At 44.5% G+C, this 25,928-nt stretch overlaps 1 protein-coding gene across 1 annotated transcript in view; it reads right to left on the reverse strand.

Annotated features, from left to right (window-relative positions):
• Nucleotides 1-25,928, reverse strand: part of TRPC7 (transient receptor potential cation channel subfamily C member 7) — a 140,215-nt gene that overhangs the window by 49,613 nt on the left and 64,674 nt on the right. Inside the window, exons 4-5 of the mRNA XM_052643521.1 lie at nucleotides 16,847-17,011; nucleotides 8,187-8,403 (exon numbers count right to left, since the gene is read on the reverse strand). Of these exons, the coding sequence (XP_052499481.1) occupies nucleotides 8,187-8,403; nucleotides 16,847-17,011 (382 nt within the window). The remainder of the gene's footprint in view (nucleotides 1-8,186; nucleotides 8,404-16,846; nucleotides 17,012-25,928) is intronic.

The following is a 25,928-nucleotide window of genomic DNA, read 5'->3' on the forward strand; positions in this document are numbered from 1 at the left end:
CAGAGCCACCAAGGAGGAAGGGACACAGTCAGGCCTGGGTCTCTTGCTAACTGGTCTCAAGCTCTTTCCTCCTCTTCTCTTTAAGCGTGTTTTCCTGCTTTGCTAGACACTTACATCTCCCTCAGTTGGGCTTCCAGCTGGGGTGTCTGTTTAAGAAAACACTGCCAGGTTTTCTGTAAGAGTTGGGTCAAGAGAGTCTTCATGTCATAATTCTCTTCCTAGATCGAGAAGTGACATGCATAGTGGAGAGGCTTCCTGCCCTCCAAGCTCCATGGCTTTCTGCAGACCACAAATGTTATAGTCCTCTGGTAAGCATCGGTACAGCCACAGTCTCTAGCTCACATGATGGATTATCAGCTCTTTCCTCTACCCCAGAGTGACTGCTAATGAGATAGGCAAGAAAGATATGTTCCTATGGTATAAACTGATGTCAGAGATTCTCCAGGCCAAGGATCGATGATCTCTGGTTTATTTGGTCCTTTCCAAAGCAGGTCATCTTATAGCTCTAGAGAACACACATGTATACTAGCAAATTTGTCTCTCCTTCCTGTGTCATGCTCTTCTTGTGTCTCCCGTGATACTGTGTCGTGGTTTTCCTTCTGTGTTTGCAGGTAGTTTTAATCTCCTTGTGGCTTCCATCTCCTCTGCCCTTACTTTAAATCTCCTGGATTTATAATCTAGAAGTGCCTCAAAACTCTGTTGGTAATCAAGTAAAGCATCTGGAGTTCAGGAAGAATAGATTTCTGATTGGATTTGACCCTTCCATAGAATTGTACAGCAGAAGAACAACCCACGTGCCCAGTAGAGATTTGGAGAAGCAATAGGTCATTGACACACTGTGTGGCCTTTGAAAGAGGTCTTTGGGAATACCAGATATCCACATGGAGTGAGAGCTCACGGAGGATGAAAAGAGCGACAATTTGTTTGATTACAGAAATGCTAATATTAATTGGGGCTTCCAGGTGGCACAGTGGTAAAGAATCTGCCTGTCAATGCAGGAGACGCAAGAGACACAGATTCAATCCCTGGGTCAGGAAGATCCCCTGGAGGAGGAAATGGCAACCCACTCCAGTATTCTTGCCTGGAGAATCCCATGGACAGAGGAGCCTGGTGAGAGACAGAGAAAAGCACGTAGAAAAAGAGAAGTGGGGCTAGGGGGACAGTGAGTGGGGGACCATACATGTTTAAACAGGCCAGTTAAAAAAGGGCTTCACTCAGAAAAGGATGCTTTAGAACACAGACCTGAGGAGGTGAGGAAGCGAGCCATGGTGCTGCTCATGGGGAAAACTCTTAGGCAGAGGGACCAGCCTAAGTCAAGTTTCTCAGGCAGAAACAGTTTGAAGCCAGGAAGCCAGTGGGGCTAAATGAGAGCAAGGGAGGCGGGAGGTGGTGGAAGATGAGGGTGCAGAGGTGGAGGGCTGTGAGTCCTTTACTGTGACAGTGGCTCTCACGCTGGGGGAGATGGGACAGCGTTGAAGAGTTTGGAGGCAAAGTCGCACAATCTGATTACATTTTCAGAGGATCTCTAGCTCCTGTGCTGAGCATCTGCTGGGGCACAGGGGTGATAAGGGCAGAAGCAGGGACACCTGGACGAGGCCCCTCACCCCTAATGATCAACCCCTCTCTCCATCTCTGCAGGAGCCAGTTGAACTTGTTAGGGTCCTAAAGTCCTGTCCAGCCCTGGTGGAGAGGGAGTCATGGTTTGGGTGTTAGTATAGCCAGTCTGTCCCAAGGACCACATTCATGAGTCCTGGGGGAAGAGAACCGTGTGCTGTGTTTCTCCTGGCAGTGCCCGGGCATAGTGTTTGAGGCCGTTTTCAGTAAGAGCCTGATGCCAGTTCAGGCCTCTCCAAGTCTAGGCAGAGATCAGATCAGATTGTGGACCGTAGGGTTTGCCGCCCGAAGAGAACAGTGAGCACCGCGCTCCGTGTGTTTCTCTCACAAGTTGTTAGTAGTAGTTGTAATGTTGAATAATTAGAGAGCTCCAGGAAGTATTTAGAGTCAAGATAATATTCGTCTTATTTTAGAGCTGCTTCCCTGGTATCTGGCACAGTGCCTGGTATATAATATAATGCTTAATAGCTAGAATGGCTTTGTGGAGGAAGAAGCTGAGAAAATGGAAACAGTGCTAACCGAAAACTTATGTGTGCAAGTGCATTTGCCCCTGTGCTTACCAGGCTACCTGCTCTGTGCCCTCAATGCCGCCTTCCTCCTGGCACCGTAGAGCAAGTGTCCGTGCTCCTGCTAAGGACCAGCCCTCCGCTGGCCTGCTGGGGCCCATCCCCTCTCGCTACTCAGGAACTTTGCTTCTGAAGTCAGGGGTCAATCTTCAGGCCTCCTGTCACCTGATCTGTCAGCACCATTCGACATAAGTGATCAGTCCGTGGGTCTTGACACAGTGACTTTGGTTGGCTTCTCAGACACCACTCTTTTACTTCAGTCTCCTTTGCTGGATAAGATTCTTCCTGTTTCCCCATCCTTTAAATATTGCTGTGCCGGAGGGCTTGGCCCTCGGTTCATCCGTTCACATTCACAGTTGAGGTATTACATATAATTTACTTTAAATAGACTGACATGCCCGAATAATGTTTCCAACCCCAGTCTCTCTGAACTTCAGCATGTATATCCAGTTTGCTACTTGACATTTCCACTTGGAGATCTAATAGATAATCTCAACTGAACTCTTGATTTCCATGTCTCTCTTCAAACTGCTCCTTCCCTGGTCTTTCCTGGCTTAGTTCAGCCACTCAGTTGTGTCTGACTCTTTGCGACCCCATGGACTGCAGCATGCCAGCTTCCCTGTCCTTCACTGTGTCTCAGAGTTTGCTCAAACTCATGTCCATTGAGATCCCATCCGACCATCTCATCCTCTGTCACCTTCTTCTCCTCCTGCTCTCAATCTTTCCCAGCATCAGGTTCTTTTCCAGTGAGTCAACTCTTTGCATCAGGTGACCAAAGTATGGGAACTTCAACTTCAGCGTCAGTCCTCCCAATGAATATTCAGGGTTGATTTCCTTTAGGATTGACTGGTTTGATCTCCTTGCTGTCCTAGGGACTCTCAAGAGCTTTATGCAACATCATAGTTCGAAAGCATCAGTTCTTCCACACTCAACCTTCTTTATGGTCCAACTCTCACATCCTTACATGACTACTGGAAAAATCATAGCTTTGACTTGCCAGACCTTTGTCAGCAAAGTGACATCTCTGCTTTTTAATATGCTATTTTGGTTTGTCATAGCTTTTCTTCCAAGGAGCAAGAGTCTTTTAATTTCATGGCTGCAGTTCCTGCCTTCGAGGAAATCTCTCTTATACCTTACTTGAACTAAAACACTTGGAATTTTCCTTGACCACCGTCTTTCTCTTACACCCCACAGACAATCCAGTAGCGATTACTGTCATTGATTTTACCTGCAAAATATAATCTACTCTACTCCCTCCTCAAAATCAGCCATTTTCCCATCTGAATTACTGCAGTGGCCACCTAACTGGCTTCCCTGTTTCTGCTCTTGTCCCAGAGTTATCTGTTCTCTGCCCAGCAGCCTGCAATCCCCTAGAAAATGAAGCTGTGGGATGTCACTTCCGTGGTCAGAACTATCCAGTCGTTTCTAGTCATCTCAGCCGTACCATGGCCTCCACGGCCTTGTGTGATTGGCCCCGCCTGTCCCTCTTCTCTGCCGTCTCTCCCTTATTTATTCTGCTGCAGCTACACCAGTTTCTCTGCTGTTCCTCAGACTTCGCCAGCTTGCTCCTGAATCCAAGCCGTCAACACAGGCTGAACTGTCTTTCTGGAATGCTTTTCACCCAGATGCCTGCACAGCCTGCTTTCTGTCTTCCTTCTCTGTTCATATTTCATCTCATCAAAGGGGGTAGGTGAGGGAGCTTCCTCTTACCAGCTCAACTCCTCTGATAAGATAAAATGTGAACAGAGGCCTGAAGGAGGAGAGAAAGGAAGCTAGGCAGATATTTATTCAATTTATCTTCTCAAAGAAATTTGAATACTGACTGGGTATTTGAAAATGGATTATTCATTTTCTTTTATGTTTGTAGTTCTGTTTTAGAAAAAGAAGCCCGATTTCTATTATCTGTCATGGTGAAGCAGTAAACTGGGGAAAAAAAGAAACTGTTTTCAGATGTTGGAAACAGCACAGTGCTGTGATCCTTCGTGAAGAGAAACAAGCAAGAAAAGTCACATGATAGCCCTGTCTTCTTCTTTTTTTAAAATTGGAGGCACATTTCAATGTTCAGGGTGTAGAGAGGGATCCTAGAAGCATAGAAGCAGTCCCAGTGAATTGAACAGACAGAGATGGGAGTTCAGGAAGGTTGAAGTGGTTAGATGTTATATGGCAGGGTTTCAGAGAGAAAGGTGCTACGCAGAACCAAAAACACAAAGCCAAACACAAACAAAACTAGTCCAGGAATGTACATAAGTAAATTACATAAGTAAAACCCTTTGAATGTTCCCTTAATATTAAGTCACGAATGCATAGAGTAAAACTCCATAAACCACAGCCAGAGGTCTGTAAGCTGACTCATTTTTAAGGCTCACAAACTGCTCATCCAGAGGGGAGAGATGTTTGAGTCCTGACCCTCCAGAACTGAGAGCCTTTGTTGATTGCTGAGGCCATTTAGTAGTGACACCAGATGTGTGTCTCTAGTACGAGGATAATCAATCCTATTGTAAAGCTTCTCCAGATCCACTCTGTGAAAGTCTGAAAAGGACCAAACTCATCTGTAAGAATTTAATAACCTGTCAGAAGAAAACAAAGTATCTCTTTGAAGACAGTGAAATCTAGATGCTGAACAATATAGCATGTGATGTGTCCATCATTCAATCAGAAATTACTAACTCACCAAGATATAGGAAAAAAATGATCCACGTCTGGAGAAAGTTTAGTCAGTAACCCAAAAATGATAGAAATGATGAAATTAGGGCTTTATAACGGTTCTTACTATGAATACATACATTATGTTCAAGGATTTAAAGGAAAATATAAATACCACAAAGAAATGAAAGTTATAAGAGAGAACCAAGTGGAACTTAAAGGGTCGAAAACTACAATATTTGAAATGAAAAATTCATTGGTTGAGGATCGAAATCACAGATGATTTAGAAAAAAATGTCAGTGAACTTGGCAGCACATAAAGATTGGAAAAAAGTAAAAGAGGAATTTCCTTTTAGGATTCACACAAAACGTTTGTAAACGAAATTTTATGGTACCTAGGATTTGACTCAAAATTTTTCAGGGTTGGTAGAAGGGAAGTAAGATGAAGCAAAGATTAGCGTTGATTTACTAATTGTTGGAGATGAGAGACTGGCCCACAGGGTTCATTATAATCTTTTGATATTTCCAATTCTTAACATTATTTACAATAAAAGTTTGAAAAATATAATCTAGTAAGAAAAGGTAGTTAGAATTTTTCTTTTGACTCAAATGTAACAGGAAGTAGGTCAATGAAAAATAAGCCTTCCCCTTCATAAGACTAATGGTGTAACAGTCTTGAAAATTCAGCTTTGCTTTGATGGGTAGAAGCTGGAAGCTGGCGCCTCTGTAGCTAGAGATACTTCCCTCTTATTGTGAGGACGCCCTGACACCCAGGAAGAGAAATACGGAATCAGGAAGACGCCATGGCCTCGTAGGAGAATCACGGCGACATACGATAGGATACCCACTTAAGGGGGAATATGCTTGCACTCACTAGGCTTATACCTGCTGTCCAGGTGGAGTTAGGAGCTGAGTGAGTGAGTGGTGCTGTAAATCCTTTGTCTTATTCATAAGCCCAACATGTCAGTTTTTTTTTTTTTTTTTTTTAGGAAACGATGTCTTAATTTGGGTTGCTATAACAAAGTTGCACAGACTGAGTGTCTTATGAACAGAAATTTATTTCCCACAGTTCTGGAGGCTGTAAGTCCAAGACTGTGGTGCCAGAACGTTTCAGGTTGCAGATTGCTTGCTGTATCCTCATGTGGCAGAGTGAGGGTAAGAGCATGCTCTGGGTTCTCTTTTAAAGGACACTAATCCTATTCATGAGGGCTCCACGCTCATGACCTAAGCACCTCCCAGAGGCCCTGCTTCTAATACCATCACATTGGAATTAGGGTCTTAACATATGAATTTGGGGGGACACGAACATTCAGACCATTGCAAAGTACCTGGTGTTAAAGTGCTTAATTTAGTTAACTTGGAGGTGGGGGTGTTCTACTAGGGAGAATGAGGATAGACTCTGAACTGTGGAAGGCCACAGAACTCACTCTACAACAGGCTTTCCTGTTCCTTTGCAACTTGAGTGCCGGCGAGTCCACTAAGGAAGCCTTTGGTTGCAGACTTGCCAGTTGATTAAAAGCTCCTGGGAAGCATGGCCTGCTTTCCTGCTACTGTCCTTTGGGTCAAACCATTCTTCTCCTCATTACCTTGTTATGACTCAGAGATGCAGCTTAAAAGCTGTATTCCAAGTTGTTCCCAGCTTGGGGGTCTATAGGATCTTCTTCAGTGGTTCAACTCTTGTGCTCTTAGGCCAGAAGGGTTGAACCTGTGGCACTGTGCAGTCATGTGATTAGCACAGGGCAGGTATTAGGCTGTCTTTTCAAGTACTTGTTCTTCGGTGAATTTGTTGATTGGCAGTGCAGACACTTTGACCCTGAATATGTTTTGACTCAATGTTTGTGAATATAAACATGACGAACCCTATGCCAAGATTGAGTTGTTGTGAAGAAAGGCACTTAGGGGTGGGCGGGGTAGGGGGTGGTGGCGGATATCATTGCTGCTGCTGTTGCTGCTGCTGCTGAGTCAATTCAGTCGTGTCCGACTCTGTGCGACCCCATGGACTGTAGCCCACCAGGCTCCCCTGTCCCTGGGATTCTCCAGGCAAGAGCACTGGAGTGGGTTGCCATTTCCTTCTCCAATGCATGAAAGTGAAAAATGAAAGTGAAGTCGCTCAGTTGTGTCCGACTCTTAGTGACCCCATGGACTGTAGCCCACCAGGCTCCTCCGTCCATGGGATTTTCTAGGCAAGAGTACTGGAGTGGGGTGCCATTGCCTTCTCCAGGTGAATATCATTAGGACAGTTTAATTAATTGGTCTAATCTTGATACTGCATAAATTTTTTGTCTTTTTTTGGTTTAGTTTCACTCAAAACATTCTTATAAAATTCAAATCTTTTTGATGTAAATCTTATAACTTATTGATCAAGTTTTGGTTATATACAGTACCACTGGTTGTAACTTTTGCAATTTTTCATTGTTTCTTACAAAGTCTGTTTTTTTTTTTTTTACCAATCAATTCAGTGTTAGAAAAATCTGTAACACATTTGACCATGTACAGTTTTAGCCACTGTCTGTTTAATTTTATCTTGCTTATTTCTACTAGTAATAGTTCTTGTGAGTTAGGGAAAGGAGATACCCTGTCTTGGCTAGTCATTGAGATACCTGGGAATAATTTCCTTGGCAATTCTAGTGGCAGACTTTGGCAGCACAAAATACACCACAGAGAGGAATTTCACAGCTTCATTATGTTCATTAGCATAGATAATGAGAATATGTTAGTCCCCTAACTTTTTAGATTTTTATGTTATTGGTATTTTACTGTGTATCAGTATTTAGTGGTAACAAAAAATATCTTTTAAGCTATGCACTCTTATACTTTTTTCCTAAGGCTACTAGTGTTAGTTGCTCAGTCATGCCTGACTCTTTGGGACCCCATGGACTGTAATCCAGCAGGCTCCTCTGTCCGTGGAATTCTCCAGGCAAGAATACTGGAATGGGTAGCCATTCCCTTCTCTAGGAGATCATCCTGATTCAGGGAATGAACCCAGGTCTCCTGCATTGCAGGCGATTCTTTACCATCTGAGCCGCTAGGCTTCTAGTAGACTATATTTAAATGAGTATGACCACATGTCCCCTCCCCCCAACACAGACACTTTATAGTCACTTTCAATACACATATAATAAAAAGTATGGAATGAATTCCCCCCAAACAAATCCTTTCAAAATTGGGATTTATATTGCAGGTCTGTGCACCTTTTATACCAGCACAGACAGAAGTTGATTTTGACTTCCGTGCTGGTCATCTCCTCACCATTTTGTTTGTCAAGAGTATACTCAAGAGAAGAAGAGCTTCTGAAGTCAGAGTTTAGTAAGGGCCTAAAATAACTAGAGGAGGAGAGAATAAAAGACAGAGTGACTTGCTTACCCAAGACCCACTTCATGATGAGCATTTCTGTCCAGGAGAATTGTGTAGTTTTCACTCTGAAGATCTGTTTTGGGTAGTCTGTGAAGGTTTCATTGGGCAGGGTTTTCACGCCTTCAAAGCGGTCTGATGCGTTCACAACTAACAGTCCCAAGAAGATTGTGAAGGAAACTGCATGGGCTACAAATTTCATGAAAGGGCTCCTCAATGTTCGTCCTAGCTGAAAACAAAATGTGTATAAGACACGTTAATCTGGCAGCTGCATGCAGGCGCAGGGCTCTCTTTAAAAGGTGTTTGCTGAAAGTTGAACCAGAGAATTCTTCATTTTGGACAGAAGCTGCTTGCCAAACCCAGACATTTTCTAGAGTTTTTATGTGAGAGGCTGCTTGACTGAATCCATTTTCTGATGACTTTAATTTTTCCTGTTTAGAAAATTCAGTGGGAGTGGTAAGAGAAAGGAGTGGCATACACTGATGTAACATCATGTTACAGTCTGACTGCACAGCTACCCACAACCACATGGAAAAGAATTTTATGCTTTTTGAATCTAGAAAAAAAAATCTGTTTCAATAGAGTTCAGAATTTTTTAAAAAAAAATTACACTTTGGATATGCTCTGTTGCTCTTTGGTCTATTTTCTTGGATTTTAGGTGAGATGATTTATTTTCAGCATTTCTTCTATCCTGGTAAATTTATTTAAAGCTGTACAGTTTGCGTTAGGTTCTGCTTTAGCCATGTTCTATACATTTTGACTTGTAGCATTTTTCTTGATACTCAATTATAAATATTTTATAATTTCCCTTTTGATTTCAAGTCAGAGGTTATTTAGTTTGTAGACACACAGGACTTTCCCCCCTTGCTTTAAAAAGTCCTAATTTTATCTCAGTATGTTCAGATCATAGCCTCTATTATACTTCTCTAAAACTTACTGAGATTTTCTTTGTGGCCGAGAACGTGTTTAATTTGTGCAGTTCCATGTGAACCTGAAGTGATCCAAAAGATGCCTTGTTAGGGAGCAGGTATTGGTCACATCTTCTTATCTGTGGCTTGCCATGCAAAGGCCACTTGGATCTCTGAGATGTAACTCGAGGGCTGCATAAGGGGTCTTTGCTGACTCTCGTGAATGAATTCACTTGGGTCTCTTCCAGGTCACTGCTGTTACCCTCACCTAATCTGACCCGTCAGCCAGGTGTACTAATAAGACAAGAGCAAAGAGGAGGACCTTTTCTGGAACACAGTTCCTTCTCCGGGCAAATGTTCAGTTATAGTCAGTGACCAATTAATGTTCATGTTCTGCTTCATTCAGGAGTCCCAGAGTGAAATGTCAGCCAGCATATAGAGTATTGGTTCAGCAGAAGATCAACTATAGGGTTTCTCCTGGTGAAAATTCCCTAACTATGACTATATTCAGTATAACATTTATAAATCAGATGGCTTGATAGTGTTTTTCAATATGCTTCAGTGTGATAATCATCCACTTTAACAGTGCTAGTTATTATTGTAACATTCTAATGCCATAGAACCCATCTGTTGAAATTAAAAATGATAGTTTTTAAAAAAATCATTTTTAAAAAAACTGCATTTTAAGTGTGAACATTGGAAATCCCTACTTGTGCTGGAAAGGACTTGTTTGGAATCACCTGTCTTATCAGATTGTCATATGGCACTAGAATAACTTCAGAAGTGGACAGAGAGGTTTACCTGAAAACCATGAGGCCCACAAACATCCTACGCATGACATTTCTCTGTAAAGTGTAACCTTGTTATTTATAAGGTACGGACTGTAGATAATTTTTAGCCATAGGTAGAAGTACTAAATTCAGGATGCAGAGATTAAATATAAGGACAAATAAAATACCTCATATAAATTCAATGAAAAAAAAAAGGAATCTAACCATGTTTCATGTTGACTTATGAATGTGATGTCAAAAACCTACTTTGAGTTTTTCAGCATTTCACCTGACTGAGTTGGCCTTTTGGAGCCCATTTCACAGCCAACAAGCTGGGATGATTTGCTGTAGACAGAGGCTGTTACATAGTCCCTGCGTGGCCTCCTGTCCCTGTGCCCTGGCTGGGGTGGGGAGAGGGGAGGGGAGTTGGAGAGTGACTGCAGAGTGGGGGAAGGAAGGGTTAGCAGGGCAAGGGATACCAGGCCTGCATGTCCCAGCAGGGTCCCAGAGATGCCAGACAAAGGTGGGGAAGATGGAGACAGACGCAGCTGTTAAAAGGGTTGGCAGCCATGTTTCCCTACTCCTTAATCACTGGGCTCTAAGTAACATCTCCCGGTGACTACCTGGATGAAGACGTGGGGACACCTCTCCAACTTCTCATCGAGGCAGGTACCTGACTGCAGGGATCTGCCATGCAGGTGCACCCTTGCTGGCCCTGGGATTCCCCACAGGAGCTGCTTTGAGAAATTTAATGTTCTCTTGGTCCCCTCATTCAAATAGTTGTCTTCTGGCAGAAAATGCACCTGTCAGAGTTACTGTATTTATTGCAGACCATAAGGAAAATCCCTGATAAGGCCCTTCAGTGTTGTGGAAGGTTACCCTGAGCTCAGTCCCACTTGATTTAAGCCATATGGAGGAAAAGCGAGGTTAGTGATTGATGCATTTTTTCCTATTTTTCTTCTGGTCTTGAAAGCATCTTTTAAACAGGTAAACATTGTAAAGGTCAGATGAGATCAAATCATTTTAGTGATTTCCTTTTTCTCTTTTTGGTGACATTTCCTGTTTGTCTCAATTTTTTGAAGCAAATTATGGTTGGGGAAAATTTGCTCCTTTCACAAGGCCACCAGGTGAACCAAAATAAAGGAGAAAAGTGCTGCTCTTAGTTGTGGAGTCATTAAAGCTGGGTCACATGACAGTGTTAGGTGTAAAAAGAGGTGGAAGAGCTTCAGAAGACATGGGCCTTGGTGTGCTCTGCGAGAAGAGCACAGCTGGTGAGTCTGAAACGTGGGCTCAGGCAGCTGCATCATTTCTTGGCCCTGATGAGCTGACAACGTATCAGGAAACCCAAGCTTGCAGCCCTAAGTCTCTGGCTCACCCCAGACTTTCTGGGTGCTATTCTTTTACTCTGGGAAACAGATAAATATGAGAATAACTGAGTCGTTTTCCCGAATTAGCTCCAAATGAACTTCATTCTCCAGCCCTCAGGGTGGGCACCTGCTTTTACTTGTCGACACCCCTCTGTGTTTAGTGGCACTGGGCTCTTGGCCCACAAGTGGAAGCACTTAATGGGGACCCCGCAGCCACAAGCCCATGAGGCAGGCCATGACTGCAGGAGAGCATGCAGAGACTGTTGCCAGCATCTCTCCTCACTCAGAACCCCCAGTCTTTCTCATCAAATGCCATCCTCACTCGCTGCCTGCTGCTCGTGGCCACAAGCAAGGGCTTAGTGTACAAGCTGTGCAAAACTGAATCAGCTGAGGCAGACTTTGGATCAAGCATTTTCAAAAAGAAACATACAAGGCTGGAGTGAGTCTCAAATTTTTGAATGACCTTAACTAAATTCGTGGCATATTATTCAGAATGCTCCCTCAAAAATTCTTTTTAAAACTCTCTAACCCAGGGCTCAGGAATCTTCTTTCTTTGAAGTGGGGAGTATATATTCACTCAGCACATGGTGTCTCTGATCATTGTGTTTGCACATTACCATATGATTCTGCTCTTTGTCTTGGGGGCTGAAGCGGTGCTGAGTAATAGTGGGTTATAAAGGTCGGGCTTCTAAGGAAAGAAGAGGAATGAGTAGTGAAAATCACATGGTGATTTTGACTCCTCCCTTCTAGAAAAGCCCTGCTAACTATAAAGCTCTGAATCAGATTCATTCCAAGGTCAGTAGTTAGCAGCTAAGATCTTTACATTCAGCACTGAAGGCTGTAATGCTGCTGATGTAACTGGGTGATTGGCAATGCTGGGATGTGTATATGTACATGGACAGTGGCTAAGGTCAGGTCTCTGCAGCAGAGACCCTGGATTTAAATCACAGCTCTATGGTTTTTGGCAAGTTTCCGAATCCCTTTGTGTCTCAGTGAATGCACCTGTAGGATGGGGATAAAATAGTACTTATTGCATAGAGTTGATGTAGGGAATGAATTATTTAACATGTGCAGTGAAGCACAGCTACTGGCCTATAGGATATACTCAGTATTTGGCACTCGAGAGCTTTAGGCGGTTCTCCTAAGGGGAAACTTATAATCGACTGACTAAAAAAAGAAAAAGACCAAAAAAGAAAAAATCGACTGACTCTTAAAAAGCTTGTGTGCAAGGATTCACAAAGGGAGACCTCCATAGCGTCCCTGTGTATTTATGTTATGAGCCCTTTGGGGAACTATCTATGGACAAGTTGATGGACACTGCAGGTGATGGAGCTAAAACAAATTGTAAGAGTTGCGTCTTCCCTTCAAAGTGGCTGATTTTCTAGTGGAGACAGAAACAAGCAAAACCCTGGTAGGAAATGGGTGGAGAGATGGGGAGAGGATTTTGCAGGGCTCACACTTGGCTAAGGATGAGGTGGTCAGCCCTCTGGCACTCGTAAGTCCTCTCCCAACAGGGTGACATGTGATGGACCCTCTGTCTGGATTTGAGGGCAGCAGCTATTGGAACAGAAGAGCAGAAAATGCTCTATTTCCTGGCACAGATTCCCCCTCTGTGGCAATGCTTTAAACATTGCATTAGGGTTTTTATCTAATCGTGCGTCACTCCAGTATTCTGGCCTGGAGAATCCCGTGGACTGTACTAGTCAATGGGGTCACAAAGAGCTGGACACAACTAAGCGACTTTCACTTCATTTTTGGCTCTCTGGTAGCTACAGATGAGGAGGATACAAAGACCTGTGGAGGCACTGTCCTCTCTCTGTCTTGTCTCTGGATGACATTGCAGCTTTGTCAAGGCTGGGCAGTCTCTCATGCCTTTCTCACTAGATGATTGTGTTGGGATGAGGCTAAGGAGGTTTAGGGCAGTGGCTAACATGTTAACATTTCTACATGCATGAGTTATGAACTGTTAGATTACACAGTGCAAAGACATCAGGTAGGAGTCTAAAGTTGTTTACAGCTCTTGCCCAAGTCTGGGTACTAATTTATAAGGACAGCTGGACCACAAGGGTTAACAGGTAACAGAGGTAGACAGCTTCCCCTCTTGTACTTGCATAGCTAGAACTTGTGCAGTTCCTCAGTGCTCCTGATGCTGACTTCTCCCATCTACCTGCTGCTGAGAGACTGTTTGAGCCCTTGAGGATGATGGTTATTTTCTCAGCTCTCAGATTTTTTTTTTTTTTCAGCTCTCAGATTTTAACAGACAACTAAATTATGAATCAGAATGGGAAATCAAAGGATGGAAAACAGTGCAATCAGTCATAAAAGCCCTTTGGCATGGCAGCCCTTGTTTAGAGGATAAAGAGCTCTCTGGGAAGAGATTTACCTGAGAGCATCCATGTGAACAAGAACTCACCGACCCTTCAGTGGTAAAACGATGAGAAGTCACTGTTCTCTTTTTGACCCTGATAAACCAGTGCCACGCTCCAGACCTGTAGTTATTACTGTATGTACGCGTCTGTGACTTGGTTACCCTCTTTAGTCTTCGTGTTAGTAAGCTCAACTCCTGTTGACATTCTACACCTATATCATCTCCTTATTCAGCTGTCTTTTTAGGGACCCTCAGAAACTTACATAAAAATATAACGGACAGCCTTGGGAATTCACTAGGAAAGATGTGATGAGGTTATTCTGGCAGGCTCAGAAGTTTTGGTCTCTGATAGTTGTTAAATTTGGACAGCAACTATTAGGAAGTAAATGCACCATTAAGTTGGAAACAAAAATCTAAATATTTGCTAGACATGGATGGACATTAGCAGATTGATGAGGCTTAGCAGTGACGTTTTATGAATACATTTATAAAAGCATCAAAAGTCTAATTTCTTTGAGGGAGGTATAGTAAAGCTCTTAGCACATGGAATTGCTAGAATGACTGGCTTTTCTATAGAATTACTGGACAGATATAAAGGCACGACCCGTGGGTGGAGAGACACCAGCACCTTAACAGAGTTCCCCACTGAGCCACTCCTCTTGGGGACCAGGGGCCTTTAGAGAGGGCTGGTTTCCCTACACAGAAGATGTGACTTCTCTGTAATCCTCAGAAATCTAATGTCTCTCCCAAACTTGGAAAGACTTCTTTCTAAATGGTGAAAGGAAAGACTAAAATATCTTGACTGTTTTATCTGTCCTTTGGCTGCCTCAGAGTGAGTTTGACAAGTTCTTTAATGAGGAATCTTTCCTTGGAATGAGCATTGCCGCCAAAAATTATCTCATGCTGTGGAATAATGCTTGTCACTTAGCTATGAACACACCCTCCACTGCACTGAGCTCAGAGTTGGAGCCCAGAAAGTGCAAAGAAACCACAAGTGGCTTAATGGCAACCTCACGTTTATCTCAAGTGCTGTTTTTGTTTTTTGTCTTGTTGGACATTTCAGGAATACAAAATGTTGATCAGACAAGTATCTGAAGAGAGGAGAGGAAGCTCCAGCCATGGGGCCAAACTTTGCTGTAATCATTACTTCTAGAATATTCCAGAAGACTGCTATAGAACCCCTGTGTTCTATAGTGACATCTGTCTCTTGAATTTACTGGATTACTGCGTCCACAGAAAGTCCAGGATTTCTCCCACTTCCACCATCCTCCCCTTTTTTTGGCATCACATCTGCATAATATTGACTAGGATTCTTCTCAGATCTACTGAAAATGTAAAAAATGTAGTCATCAGCTGGCAGATCATCTCTTTCTGAATGTTTTTGCAGGTTGGTCGAGGCAAGCCAGTTTGCTGGTGTTGCTTAGTCTTAGTTCCCTGGAAACCGTCACATGTAGTTTAATGACAAAAGTCAGCGTAGGCAGTGTTTGGCTGTAATTTTAATGACTGATGTCCTAGAATTAGTTGGGGGCTTACGGAATGTAAAGGCAAAGTCCCCATCCATCTCTGGATGGAGGCAGTGATCTAATTTGCAGTACAGACTAGATAATACCAATATGAAAACAAGTGCCCAAAATCAGTGACCAGTGCTGATCCAGTTTCAAATCTGGCTAGTCTTTTTTCATTCACTGTGCTTTTCCCAGCTCATGATAAAGAACAGAAAAGATTGTTTCTCCATCCATACGTATCATTTGGGGAATACTGATAGAGCAATCTGTGCCATGGTAGGGGTGCAGGCATAGAAACAAAATCCTCAATAGATATAAGATTGGACACCACAAATATTCAGTATGAGGACTTTTATTTTTAATACTATTCTACAGGAGAAGGAGTCTGAGTCCTGATTATATTTTCTGATACCCCTCCTACTCTAAGGCAGTCACTCCATTGCCCTCCTTTGTAGGCGGCCTCATTAGCAGATCTGAAGCCTTGGACCCATTTTCTTGGCATGAATTTTCTCATGGTGGAGCTGACAAGAGGATCCATTCACTGGTGACACTTTTATTAACTGCATTAGCTGACCAGATTCCCTGTGGAACTAATCTCCCTGTAGTCATATTTCTACCGAATGTTGATTACCTAAGCTTAGTTTTTTTTTGTAATAAGTCACAGAGCTTTGGAACGTCTGATGACCATGTAACCCATGAAACATATTTCAGAATTTCTGCATGATTCGTCTTTATAGGCACTCGCTCTTGCCTGAAGCTGGAGTGACCACTGGTACCTTCTGTGGCTTTGAATCAGAAGGGCTGTAGGCATGGTGGAACAGGAGGTGCGGCAGCTTGGCACCTGCAGACCTCACTTCTTCCGTTACAGGCAGGAACCAGACAGCCCCCTTTCTGAAGCAAAGAACCTAGCATGGCGCCTTTCCAGCTCCCCTCCTTTTTTCTTTGACTGTTTTCCTTCTCATGACCTAATTAGCTGCCCATGTGGGCCAGAACCCAGACAAAGAAGCTGGGAAACAAGGAAGATGCTGAGGCGGATCTGCAGTGCCCCAGTATGAGAAGCCTTTGATTCTCAGCAATTAGTCATTTCTCTTCTCTGAATCTGCTTGTAAAGTGTATGCATCCTAATTGAGAGAGTGAAATAAGGTGTTCCATGAATGGGGCTTAGCAAAAAGAAAGTACTCAGTAAGCACTGGCTGTCCATTCTCTGATAGCCCTTCTACTTGAAGGCAGTCAGTTCATTGTCCGCCTGGCTAGGTGGCCTCGTTAGCAGACCCAAAGTCTCTGGCCCATCGTCCTGCTGGCATGAGTTTTCTCTTGGGGGATCTGACAAGAGGATCCATTCACTGAGGACACTATTGACTGCATTAGCTTATCAAATTCCCCATGGAACTAATTCCTGTCATCATTATTATAATTATTATTACTGTGGGTTTTGAGGGTGTGTTTAGGAGACTGCATAATTAGAAAAGGAAAAGTGCCTTTATTCCCCCGTATTCTGTTATTGATCAGATTATGCCTCATGTATATAAAAGTTTCCACGTTATCACTCTTCTGGCTTTTAAGAAAATGATTTAAAAAAGCAAACCTTAGCATTTTCCCTCTTAAGTGGTTTTCTACTTTCGTTGGGTATCTCAGGGCTATTTCCTTCAAATGTGGGAAATGATCAGCTGCGTATTTGGACAAAATGGACTTCACATTATGCTAAGTAGAGAGAAGAAATAACCGCAAAGACATGCACCTTAAGCAGTCTGTACCTTGCTGCACGGAGCAATCCAATAGGCTATGGCGAGAAAAGGGAGGCCTAGGGAGACTCCAAAGACAGCCAGGAATTTCACAGCGATAGACTGTTGACGTAAGCCTGAGAGATTTTCATACCACATGGTAAGCAATTGCTGCTGACAGTTAGGATGAGCAACGAACTGTAAAAACAAAACAAAAACAAAAGGAAAACGCAAACAGGAAAACGGCATCGGTAGCACTTGAACAGTATACGGCCTCTGAGGAGCCCAGGGCTGACATGCTCCCTGGGGCGAGGGTGGCCTGCGTGTTAGAGAGGGAGGAGCTGGTCAGGCACCTGCTGGGTCCCTCTGACCTGGGGATGCTGGGGCCTTTGTGCTGTGGCCAGAGCTCTCACAGGACTGGCTGCATCAGGGCTTGGCAAACCGAGGTCCCTGAGAAGTCTCAGGCACAGTAAACAATAGCCAGCTTCTGGGCAAATGCTTGTCTCCAACCCCAGGAGACTTATCTCTGGGCAGAGTTCATCTGGGAGTCAACATGTTGGAACAGATGGAGCCTGAATGGGGTTTTAGAGTCAACATGGGTTTGAATTTTGCTTCTACCATTTACTAGCCAGGTGGCCTTGGGCCAGCTACTTAAACCTCTCTGAGTTTCAATCCTGTCCTCTGCAAAACAGAGTCTGGCACATTGTTCTGTAAGGCTGCATGAGATGTTGTAGAAAAGCTGCTCTCTCATTTCCTAAGCTTGTGTGTTTCCGGATGACGCGTTAGCCCTCCTCAGTGCTCCCTCCCTGGATTTCCGTGGTGTTGGGCTTGGGCCCACGTTGCTTGCTGTGTCCCCACACAGTAGCTTCTCCCTGCCACCTCCCTGCCCTAGTGGCCGGGTTACGAGATGGGACCTTTGTGGACGTTTTGTATTGTGTTGATCTTACCCCTCTTGACAGACGTTGGACCAAGGGTAAAACCCAGACTTAAACTGGATCCACTGGGTTTTCTCAGCTGTGTATTTGAGCCTGTGATCAAGTGAGGCCGTCTTTTCACTTACTGAGGAGTTAATGTGTGGCCTTGAGAGACCTGGGTGGCTATCTTCCATTGTGTGCACTAAGTAGCAAAACAAGCCAGTTAAAGAGAGAGAAAGAAGAATGAAGTTGTCTAGAAAGATGCTCCTACCCGCTCTGAGGCTCAGCTCCACTTTGCCCACATGGTCCACGAGACATCTGTAGATTCAAATACAGCATCTTCCTTTTTCTGTTTGATTCAGCGAGTTGACTTGAGTTGCTGCAACCAAACATCCTCTACCTACAAATATTTGGTGCTACTTGGCCATTTGTCCATTTGATTCTGTCTTGGCCAGTAGAAACTGACAATAGGCAACATTTAAGTTACATTAATGGGAATAAAGTATACAGTTGAGAAAACTATGCTTCTTAGATTATTTCCTCCCTGTGAAAAGGTGAGCCAGTATTTGCTTTAGGCAGCCCTGCTCTTTGGCCCCATCAGGATAGCCATGTGCCTTTAGAGCTGAGACTAGAGCAGATAGACTGAACGTTCTTCAAAGAGAGTGACTTTTCAGTGGATCATAATGTCCCAATTTTTATCCTGTTTGCCTCACTGGGTATTAAGAGGACATATACAGCAGTTTCTGGGAAATGCAAAACATTCCCTTTTCATTATAAGAACAATAAAAATAGAGCTATTTAAAAAATTCTCAACGCAGATGGCAACCACTGCCTGTTTCTAGTTTCTGGGAACTCACAGTAGCGGCCAAATGATTTGTGAGGATGCTATCAAAGCTTTATTTGGCCCTGCAGCAGCCCCTGGTGATACTATTACTCAATCATTAGCTGCAAATGAGGCTTTTTGGTAGATAGCATTATCAGATTCATTGCAACCATTGTGGTTTTCCCCTTCAACAACCAGAGCAACAGATTCTCCTTAACCCAGGTAGGAGCCCTCAGGTCATGCTGTGGTTTCCTGTGCCCTTGCTGGACCACCACAAAGTGGAGCAAACAGCAGACCGTCCTACATGTGTTTTGGTGATTCTCAGCCTGGTCACAACACGGTCCCATGGCAAGCCGGCTTGCAGACATGAGGGCCAGTCAGTTTTGTTTTTCAGCAGTGAACCTTCTCTGGGTGCTGACGTGGCCCTGCTCAGGAGCAACGCACAGTGCCATGAAGTGGCGGAGGTTGCTTGGCTCACCCTGTGGCTCCCTGCTCCGTGGCTGCTCTGGGAGGACCCTCGTCCTGATGCCCGCCATTGGCCTCTCTATCTTTATCTGGGGAGGGCCCTTTCATGCACCTTCTGCTGCCTTCTGCAGACAAACCAGCGTGACAGATTGGCAGCAGTGCAGGAAGAGGAGAAATTCTGAGTGAGGACAAAGTGGGAACTGTTCCCACTCACCCTCACCTACCGCAGAGGAGGACAGTGGACCCAGCTGAAACAAGGGAGGCTTTCTTGAGACTCTGTTCTCCTCTGACTAGGCTTTTGTTAATTTCCACAGTGTCATTTCTTCCTCCATCATAAAGCAGCCTAGCTCCAAACATGCTATTTATTTGTAGACAGACTTTATAACATAATGCTCCCCAAAAGCTGATAGTAGCTGATAGCCAAAGCCCAAACTGCTATTTATCTTTACTGTATTTGTAGCAGGACTTAGAAGACAACCTCATGGGAAATAATTCAGTGTGTATCACAGATTTTTTCCCCCACTGTGATTTTGAAGCGCAGAGAAACGTTCCTAACCCAAGGGAGATGAGAGTAACATGAAGCACGCTATCAAGACACAACGCACACCCTAAGCAGAAGAACACTCAGCCAGGGAACAAAGGCAGGAGCAGGGGGAGAATCTTCAAAAGCAGCGTCAGAGAGAAACAGAGGAAGAAAAGCCCACAGCTAGATACGATAGAACGGGAGCTCAGAGAAACAGTGTAGTCGTGGCCAGCTTTTTTTGCCATCTGGCCCACAAGAGGGTGGATTGATCAAAGGATGGATTGCCCAGGCCATTGCTGCCCCGCAACCATTCTGGACTGAGAGTATGCTACGCGGTTGTGAAAGTTCTTCAAGGGAAGAACTGGTTTGACCACCTCAGCTTTCCCATCTATGTGATTCATACTCTTCCTCCCAGGGAGTAATGACCTGGAGCCGAAAATATGTTAAGATAGGCTTATGTGGAGTGCAGCAGCCTGTCAGGAGAATATATGTCAGACCGTACCCACGACTGGGTTGGGTTGTTCCAGAGCACTAGGCTGAGGCCGGGAGCTAAGAAATTAAATTGGAAAGAGAAGTAGAAGGGAGCTCTGAGACAGAATTCCCTGTCCTGGTAAAGGAGACCGGGAAACAGGACTTGAAGGCCGGGAGGGACTAGAATTCACGTGGCCCCCGGTTTCTGAGTCCATCTCAAGCCAGTTATTGTGGTGGCGTGTTTGACCAGCCTTCATGTTTAGTATAATATTTATACCCAAAGCTAGTTTTCTGTAAATATCTCACCTAAATGTCCTATTCCTCCCAGCCCCTGGTGACTTTTTAGTGAGAATACGGTACTGGCAGATGGGGACTTTTGGGCATATTGGCCAAATCCTGGCTCTTAGTTTGCTTTCAGTTGATCCATTCATTGTTATTTTTCTTTTGTAGCCTGAAGGAAGAGTATCCCCTTCACTCTTTTCCCTGCTTTATATTCATTTACAAGGAAGTATCTGATATTTTAAGAATAGTTCGTTGAAGACTATCAACATTCCTTAACTAACTGTTGAGTATTTTTCGGCTGTTTCATGGCATGTTAACACCCTTAGGTCATGTATTCCTATTACAACAGACTTTCCTGATGGGGGTGTGTTTAAGTTTGTGGATTGGAGCAAGGCTGCCCGGGATCAAGTTCAGGTCCTGCCACACACTGGGCACATGATCTTAGATCACTGATGCTTCCCATATTTAGTTTCTTTTTTCTGTAAAATGAGGCTAATAATGAAGATTCAGTGAGTCAGTTTTTGTAAGTGTTTAGGACAGTACTTGGCAAATAGTAAGCGCTGTAGTGGTATTTAATAAATAAAATCAAGCCCATGATTCTCCTTTCTGAAATTTCCCATTTTTTCCCCTCCTTCCTCCTCTTGTTTCTCCATTCTCCTTCTCTCTGGCTGTGGTTCTACTCCACCCTCCTATTTTCATTCTGTTCTCCACGTGGTTTGAGCAGAGTTTCTTGAAGTGTTGTTGCCTTTGGAAAGGTTCAAGTAGCCAGGCAGATGAGTGAGGCCACTCCTTGTCTAGCCTATGCCTCCCTCCTCCTCCTCCAATGAAAGCACAGTTTAATTGATGCAGGCAATCAGCTGAAAGTGAACTGGTCTCCACGAGGGCAGTCAGGGTCACTGTCAGGCCTGCTTAGCTCCATGCTGACACCCCCCGCCCCCCACCATGGACTGCAGCACACCAGGCCTCCCTGCCCCTCACTGTCTCCCGAAGTTTGCCCAAGTTTATGTCCATTGTATCAGTGATGCCGCCTTAAAGACTATTAAATCTTGCATTTGCCTCTTTTAGGGGTAGGGGAAAAGGGCTACATTTGCTCTCAGAGGCTTTGAGGCTGTGTGATCTCCATCTCCATTAAACCCAGATTTTTCTGACACTAGGTCTCATTTACAGAATAATGAGATGTGGCAATGCATGATTTGATAAGCCAAAGAATAACTTAGCTAGAGAAAAAATTTATGAAATCTAGTGCTTATAGAGAAAATGACTTTATTTTCTGCAGAAAAACCATCAAAGGCTGATGTCCAATGTGACTGTGATCAGGATTTTTCACTTAGCTCATCACTAGCCTTTCCTTACAGAAATCTTTTTACCCCCTGCCCTGGAAACTGTCTACATAGGCAAAGAGAGACAGGTACTATACTAGTCAAGTGGCTTTTTTTAGTGTGGACAGTAAAATGGAATTAGAATAACTCTGTGTTGCCACTGCCTATTTAAATCTTCTCATAGGAGTGGACATCTCATAGGACGGGGAAGCCTGGTGTGCTGCAATCCATGGGGTTGCAAATAGTTGGACAAGACTGAGCAACTGAACAACAACAGAGACAATAGGGGTGGATCCAAGGGTGCTAATGTTACTCTGTCCTGTTTTTGTCTCGGCAAAGTTCCCAAGTTGTAGAAGTTGAGGAGGGAAGAAGAGAAATGGAAATGTCAGTTGTTGACTAGTTTAGCTTGTTGGTTCGTTTGTTCATTCATTCATTTCAGCATACTTCTCCCCACTGCCACCTCTTACCAGTTGCTGTGTTCAGCACTGCACGTAAAGAGCAGTCGCAGTCCTTGTCCACAGAGAGCTCTTGGCTCTGTGACTGTGTAAGTGGAGTAGGGCTTAGCAGGAACACCACCAGTTCCAGAGTAGGCCTTCCATGAATAAGCAAACACAGAATGCTCATCCCATCAGTGTGCTTTCTCCTGGATTTCTCCCTTTTGTGAGACTTATTATTGAGAGTCTCACATCCATGGCATCCATGTAGTTGCTTTGCCTACACAGATAACTTAACCTTCACTCTGTTCTCTGTGCAAGCAGTTAGCAGAGTGGTTACGTGCACAAGCTCTGAGGTTGGACGATCCTGGTTCAAATCCGGATATGGCACTTTCTAGTTGTGTGACGCTGAGCAAGCCCCTTCACTGCTTCTAGCTTTGTGGTCCCTGAGAGAGGAAAGTGTGTGCTGGGTGCTCAGCACATGGCCTGGTGCTTTGGATTTAAGGTGGGCATTGGTGTTCCTGCTGTTCCTGCTACCGCTTCTGCTCCCCCTCCAGGGCTTTCAGTAGTTCTCTTTGCTCTTCCCTTTGCTGAGTTTACCCATCATCAGAGTTTTAAGTGACCATGGTGATTTTAGAGTTAAACATTCCTGAGGAAACTTAGTATGTTTGATTACAATAAAAAGAGAGAGCAGAAGTTGTCATTGTTATATTAAGTTTTAAATCATGGAGCATTCTAGTATGGAGTCAACACCATCACCATGCTCACTGAACCTATTTACTTAGCCACGCGGCTCTTGAACGGCCACTATAGGAGGAGAATCTGTGATAGTTCTAAATGATGGTGGAGAGTGAGAAGGAAAAGGTGTAGGGTTTGGAGCTTTGGGTAGGGAGCCTCCAAAGTCATACCTCTTTCAAGGAGCCTCTAAGCATGGGCACTATCAGTGGAAGGACTGATGCTGAAGCTGAAGCTCCAATACTTTGGCCACCTGATGTGAAGAACTGACTCATTGGAAAAGACCCTGATGCTGGGAGAGATTGAGGGCAGGAGGAGAAGGGGACGACAGAGGATGAGACGGTTGGATGGTATCACCGACTCAAAGGACATGAGTTTGAGCATTCTCCAGGAGTTGCTGATGGATAGGGAAACCTGGCGTGCTGCAGTCCATGGGGTGGCAAAGAGTCAGACATGACTGAGCGACTGAACTGAACTGAACTGAAGTATGGGTAAAATGTTTTAAAATCACAGCTTGAGTGTTTTTACAGTTAGTAATTGAGGACCTAGTATATGAGGGAACTTTGGTTATATTATCTGTAATCTTCACAATAACCCTCCCAAAATGGAAGCATTATCTACATCCTCATATACAAATGAGGATGTGTTATCAACCCCATCTTTCAGTTGAGGAAACTGAGACTTGGTCAGTTCAGGTTGCCCACAGTTCCACAGCTGGAGAATGGTGTAGTTGGAGTTCTAACTCAGGTTTTGTCTGATTCCAAAACCTGGGGTCTTTTCATGTGTAGGCTCCCTCTGGAAGTCTCTTGATTTGGTTGGCTTGGATTGTAGTCCTTCCTGATCTTAGTTCTTTGTCACAAGTGAAACAATAAAAAGCAGACATGTACTGAGCACTCATATGGATCAGGCCCTGTGCTGAGCACTTGTGAACATTCTCTCGTTTAATTCAATATGCCCATTGTAAAGCTGATGATGCTGTGAATATCAGATCTGACTCCACTGTGAACATTTCTTAACCACCTTATGCTGCCTTTCTCGGCTGAAGTTTCCTGCATCTTTTCTGGGTCAGATCCCTGTCAGATTCTATCTGCCAAGCAGAATGGCCTCTCTGTGAGCCTACAGATTTCATGTGTGCCGAAGAGATGCTTATATGGTTTTCCAGCCAAAGTTGTAGGTGTCTCCTTTCACCCCATGGCAGTGGGCTGCATCCTCTTGGAAAGGACAGTTGACCTGTGACTTTCTTCTCTAGAGCAGTAGATGTTCTATGCTAATCCCACACCCATTCCATTTGCATTGTTTGGGTTGGATGGAAGGATGGGGGGTTAGGGTTAGATGGATGGAATTTGGGCTGAGGAGAAAGGAAACAAGTGAAAGAGAAGGAAAAAGAAGAACAGAGCAAACGAAGGGAGAGTTGGAGAGTTTAAAACCTGACTTTCAGCTGAGGTTCCCTCTTCTTCTCTTTTCCTTTCCATTTCCAGTCTCTGGCCAAACTCTGGCAAAGCTGTTCTCAGAGCCTTCCCAGAGTCGACCATCTCTGAGCTCTGCTCAAGGTGTCTCTGCTTGCCGGAGTGCTTTCCTTCTCATTTCCACACATCCAAGTTTTGTCCAGCTCAGTAACCATCTCTTCCATGAAAGTCTGTCCTGCTCAAGTTAGAATCTCTCTTTGTCTCCTCTCAAGTAAGTCATGGTCTCTCTCTTTAACCATAGTTAATATGCCTGTATACTCCTCCGCTAGAGAGAAGACCCCTTCTGGAGGGTTCTTATGGTACTCATCATGGCACCCACTGCTTGGGTGTTCAGGCAGTGTTCTGTATGAGTGAGTGTGCAGCTAGAAGTTCAGACTGCAAACCGGTGCCATGTGCAGGACCTGACATGGTCCCTGTGGTGCAGCAGAACCTAGCACCTCTGGCCATGTCACCACATCTGGAAGAGACACATGGGAACAAGAGGCTGAAAGCTTGCTTGCCCCACCCCCCACCCCCCGCTCCTGCCGCCGGAGACACGATGAGTCGATAGATGACTGAATTCACATCCCCACTGAAGTTATTTTCACTACAGAAGTTCCAGGAGATTGGAAGACAGTGATGACAGCACTGTCAACAGCAACAAAACTTCATTCTCAAAGGTAAGCACGCTAGGAGTTTAGAGAGCTTACCAGGAGAAAACTCATCATCCTCTGGAAGAGGTGCCCAAGAGCTGTGCTGAGGAGTCAGCTGGGGCCTGGAACTCGGCTCAGGGGAGTTTTGCTTCTTGGTTTTTATTTGTTGCTTCCACACTGCGTCCCACCCCTCACCTTTTGGCAGCACTGTCTTCAAGATTCTTCATTTGCTAACCAAACGAGTGTGCTTTAAACACTCCCCTCGCTGCCGGGAGATTCCCTCTGGACTCCTGAACAGATGTCTCTCGCTCGATTCCAGCTTCCCCTACCTCCTCTTCCACTTGTGCACCTGCTGGCCCAGCCAGCCCTGGCGTCCTTTTAGTCACGTCCACGGCCGAGGGTCCAGCCAGGCAGCTGCTGATTGAATGATTCAGGAAGTTTGCAGGGCAGCAAGAGGAGATGGGTGCTTCTGAAGGCTCTTGGCTGCCCACTGAGATTTGATATCATACCTTCAGTTGAGTAGCTTTCTTGTTCCCAGAGATAACTTCTCTGTTCCTGTTTCCCAGGGACAGCAGGACGTGAAAAATTCTTTGACCTCAAATTAATCAGACCTTGAGATTTCCTGATCAATAGGGATTACTTACACAAACGCCCCAGGTTGGTAGGTTCTCAGGACTGTACCTGTGACTCAGCCCCATCTCTCTTGCCAGGGAAAGAATGATTTTGGGCTTCTCCCAGGATGAGCCAGTTCTTGAGTGCTCACACAGTGGCAGTGTACCTTGGCTGGCCCTCCTGGAGATAGATGCTGACCGTGATTTTTCAGGGTTCCTGGGAGTACTCCCACAGCCGTGAGCCCAGAGGGTCCTGATGAGCTGACTTGGTTTCTAGTCTGGCTAAGCTGTGGGCTCAGTGAGCTTCTAGCTGTCTCCAGATGTGGGCCTCTGCTCTTTCACAAGTATTACAAAGAGGCCATTCCCCATACCTGGGCAGTGACTGTCTCCACCCCACTTTCGGCTATGCCGTAGCCTAAAGAGAAATGGGAGCAGCTTCC

This window comes from Budorcas taxicolor, chromosome 7 (assembly GCF_023091745.1).
Source record: "Budorcas taxicolor isolate Tak-1 chromosome 7, Takin1.1, whole genome shotgun sequence".
NCBI classification, from domain to species: Eukaryota; Metazoa; Chordata; class Mammalia; order Artiodactyla; family Bovidae; genus Budorcas; species Budorcas taxicolor.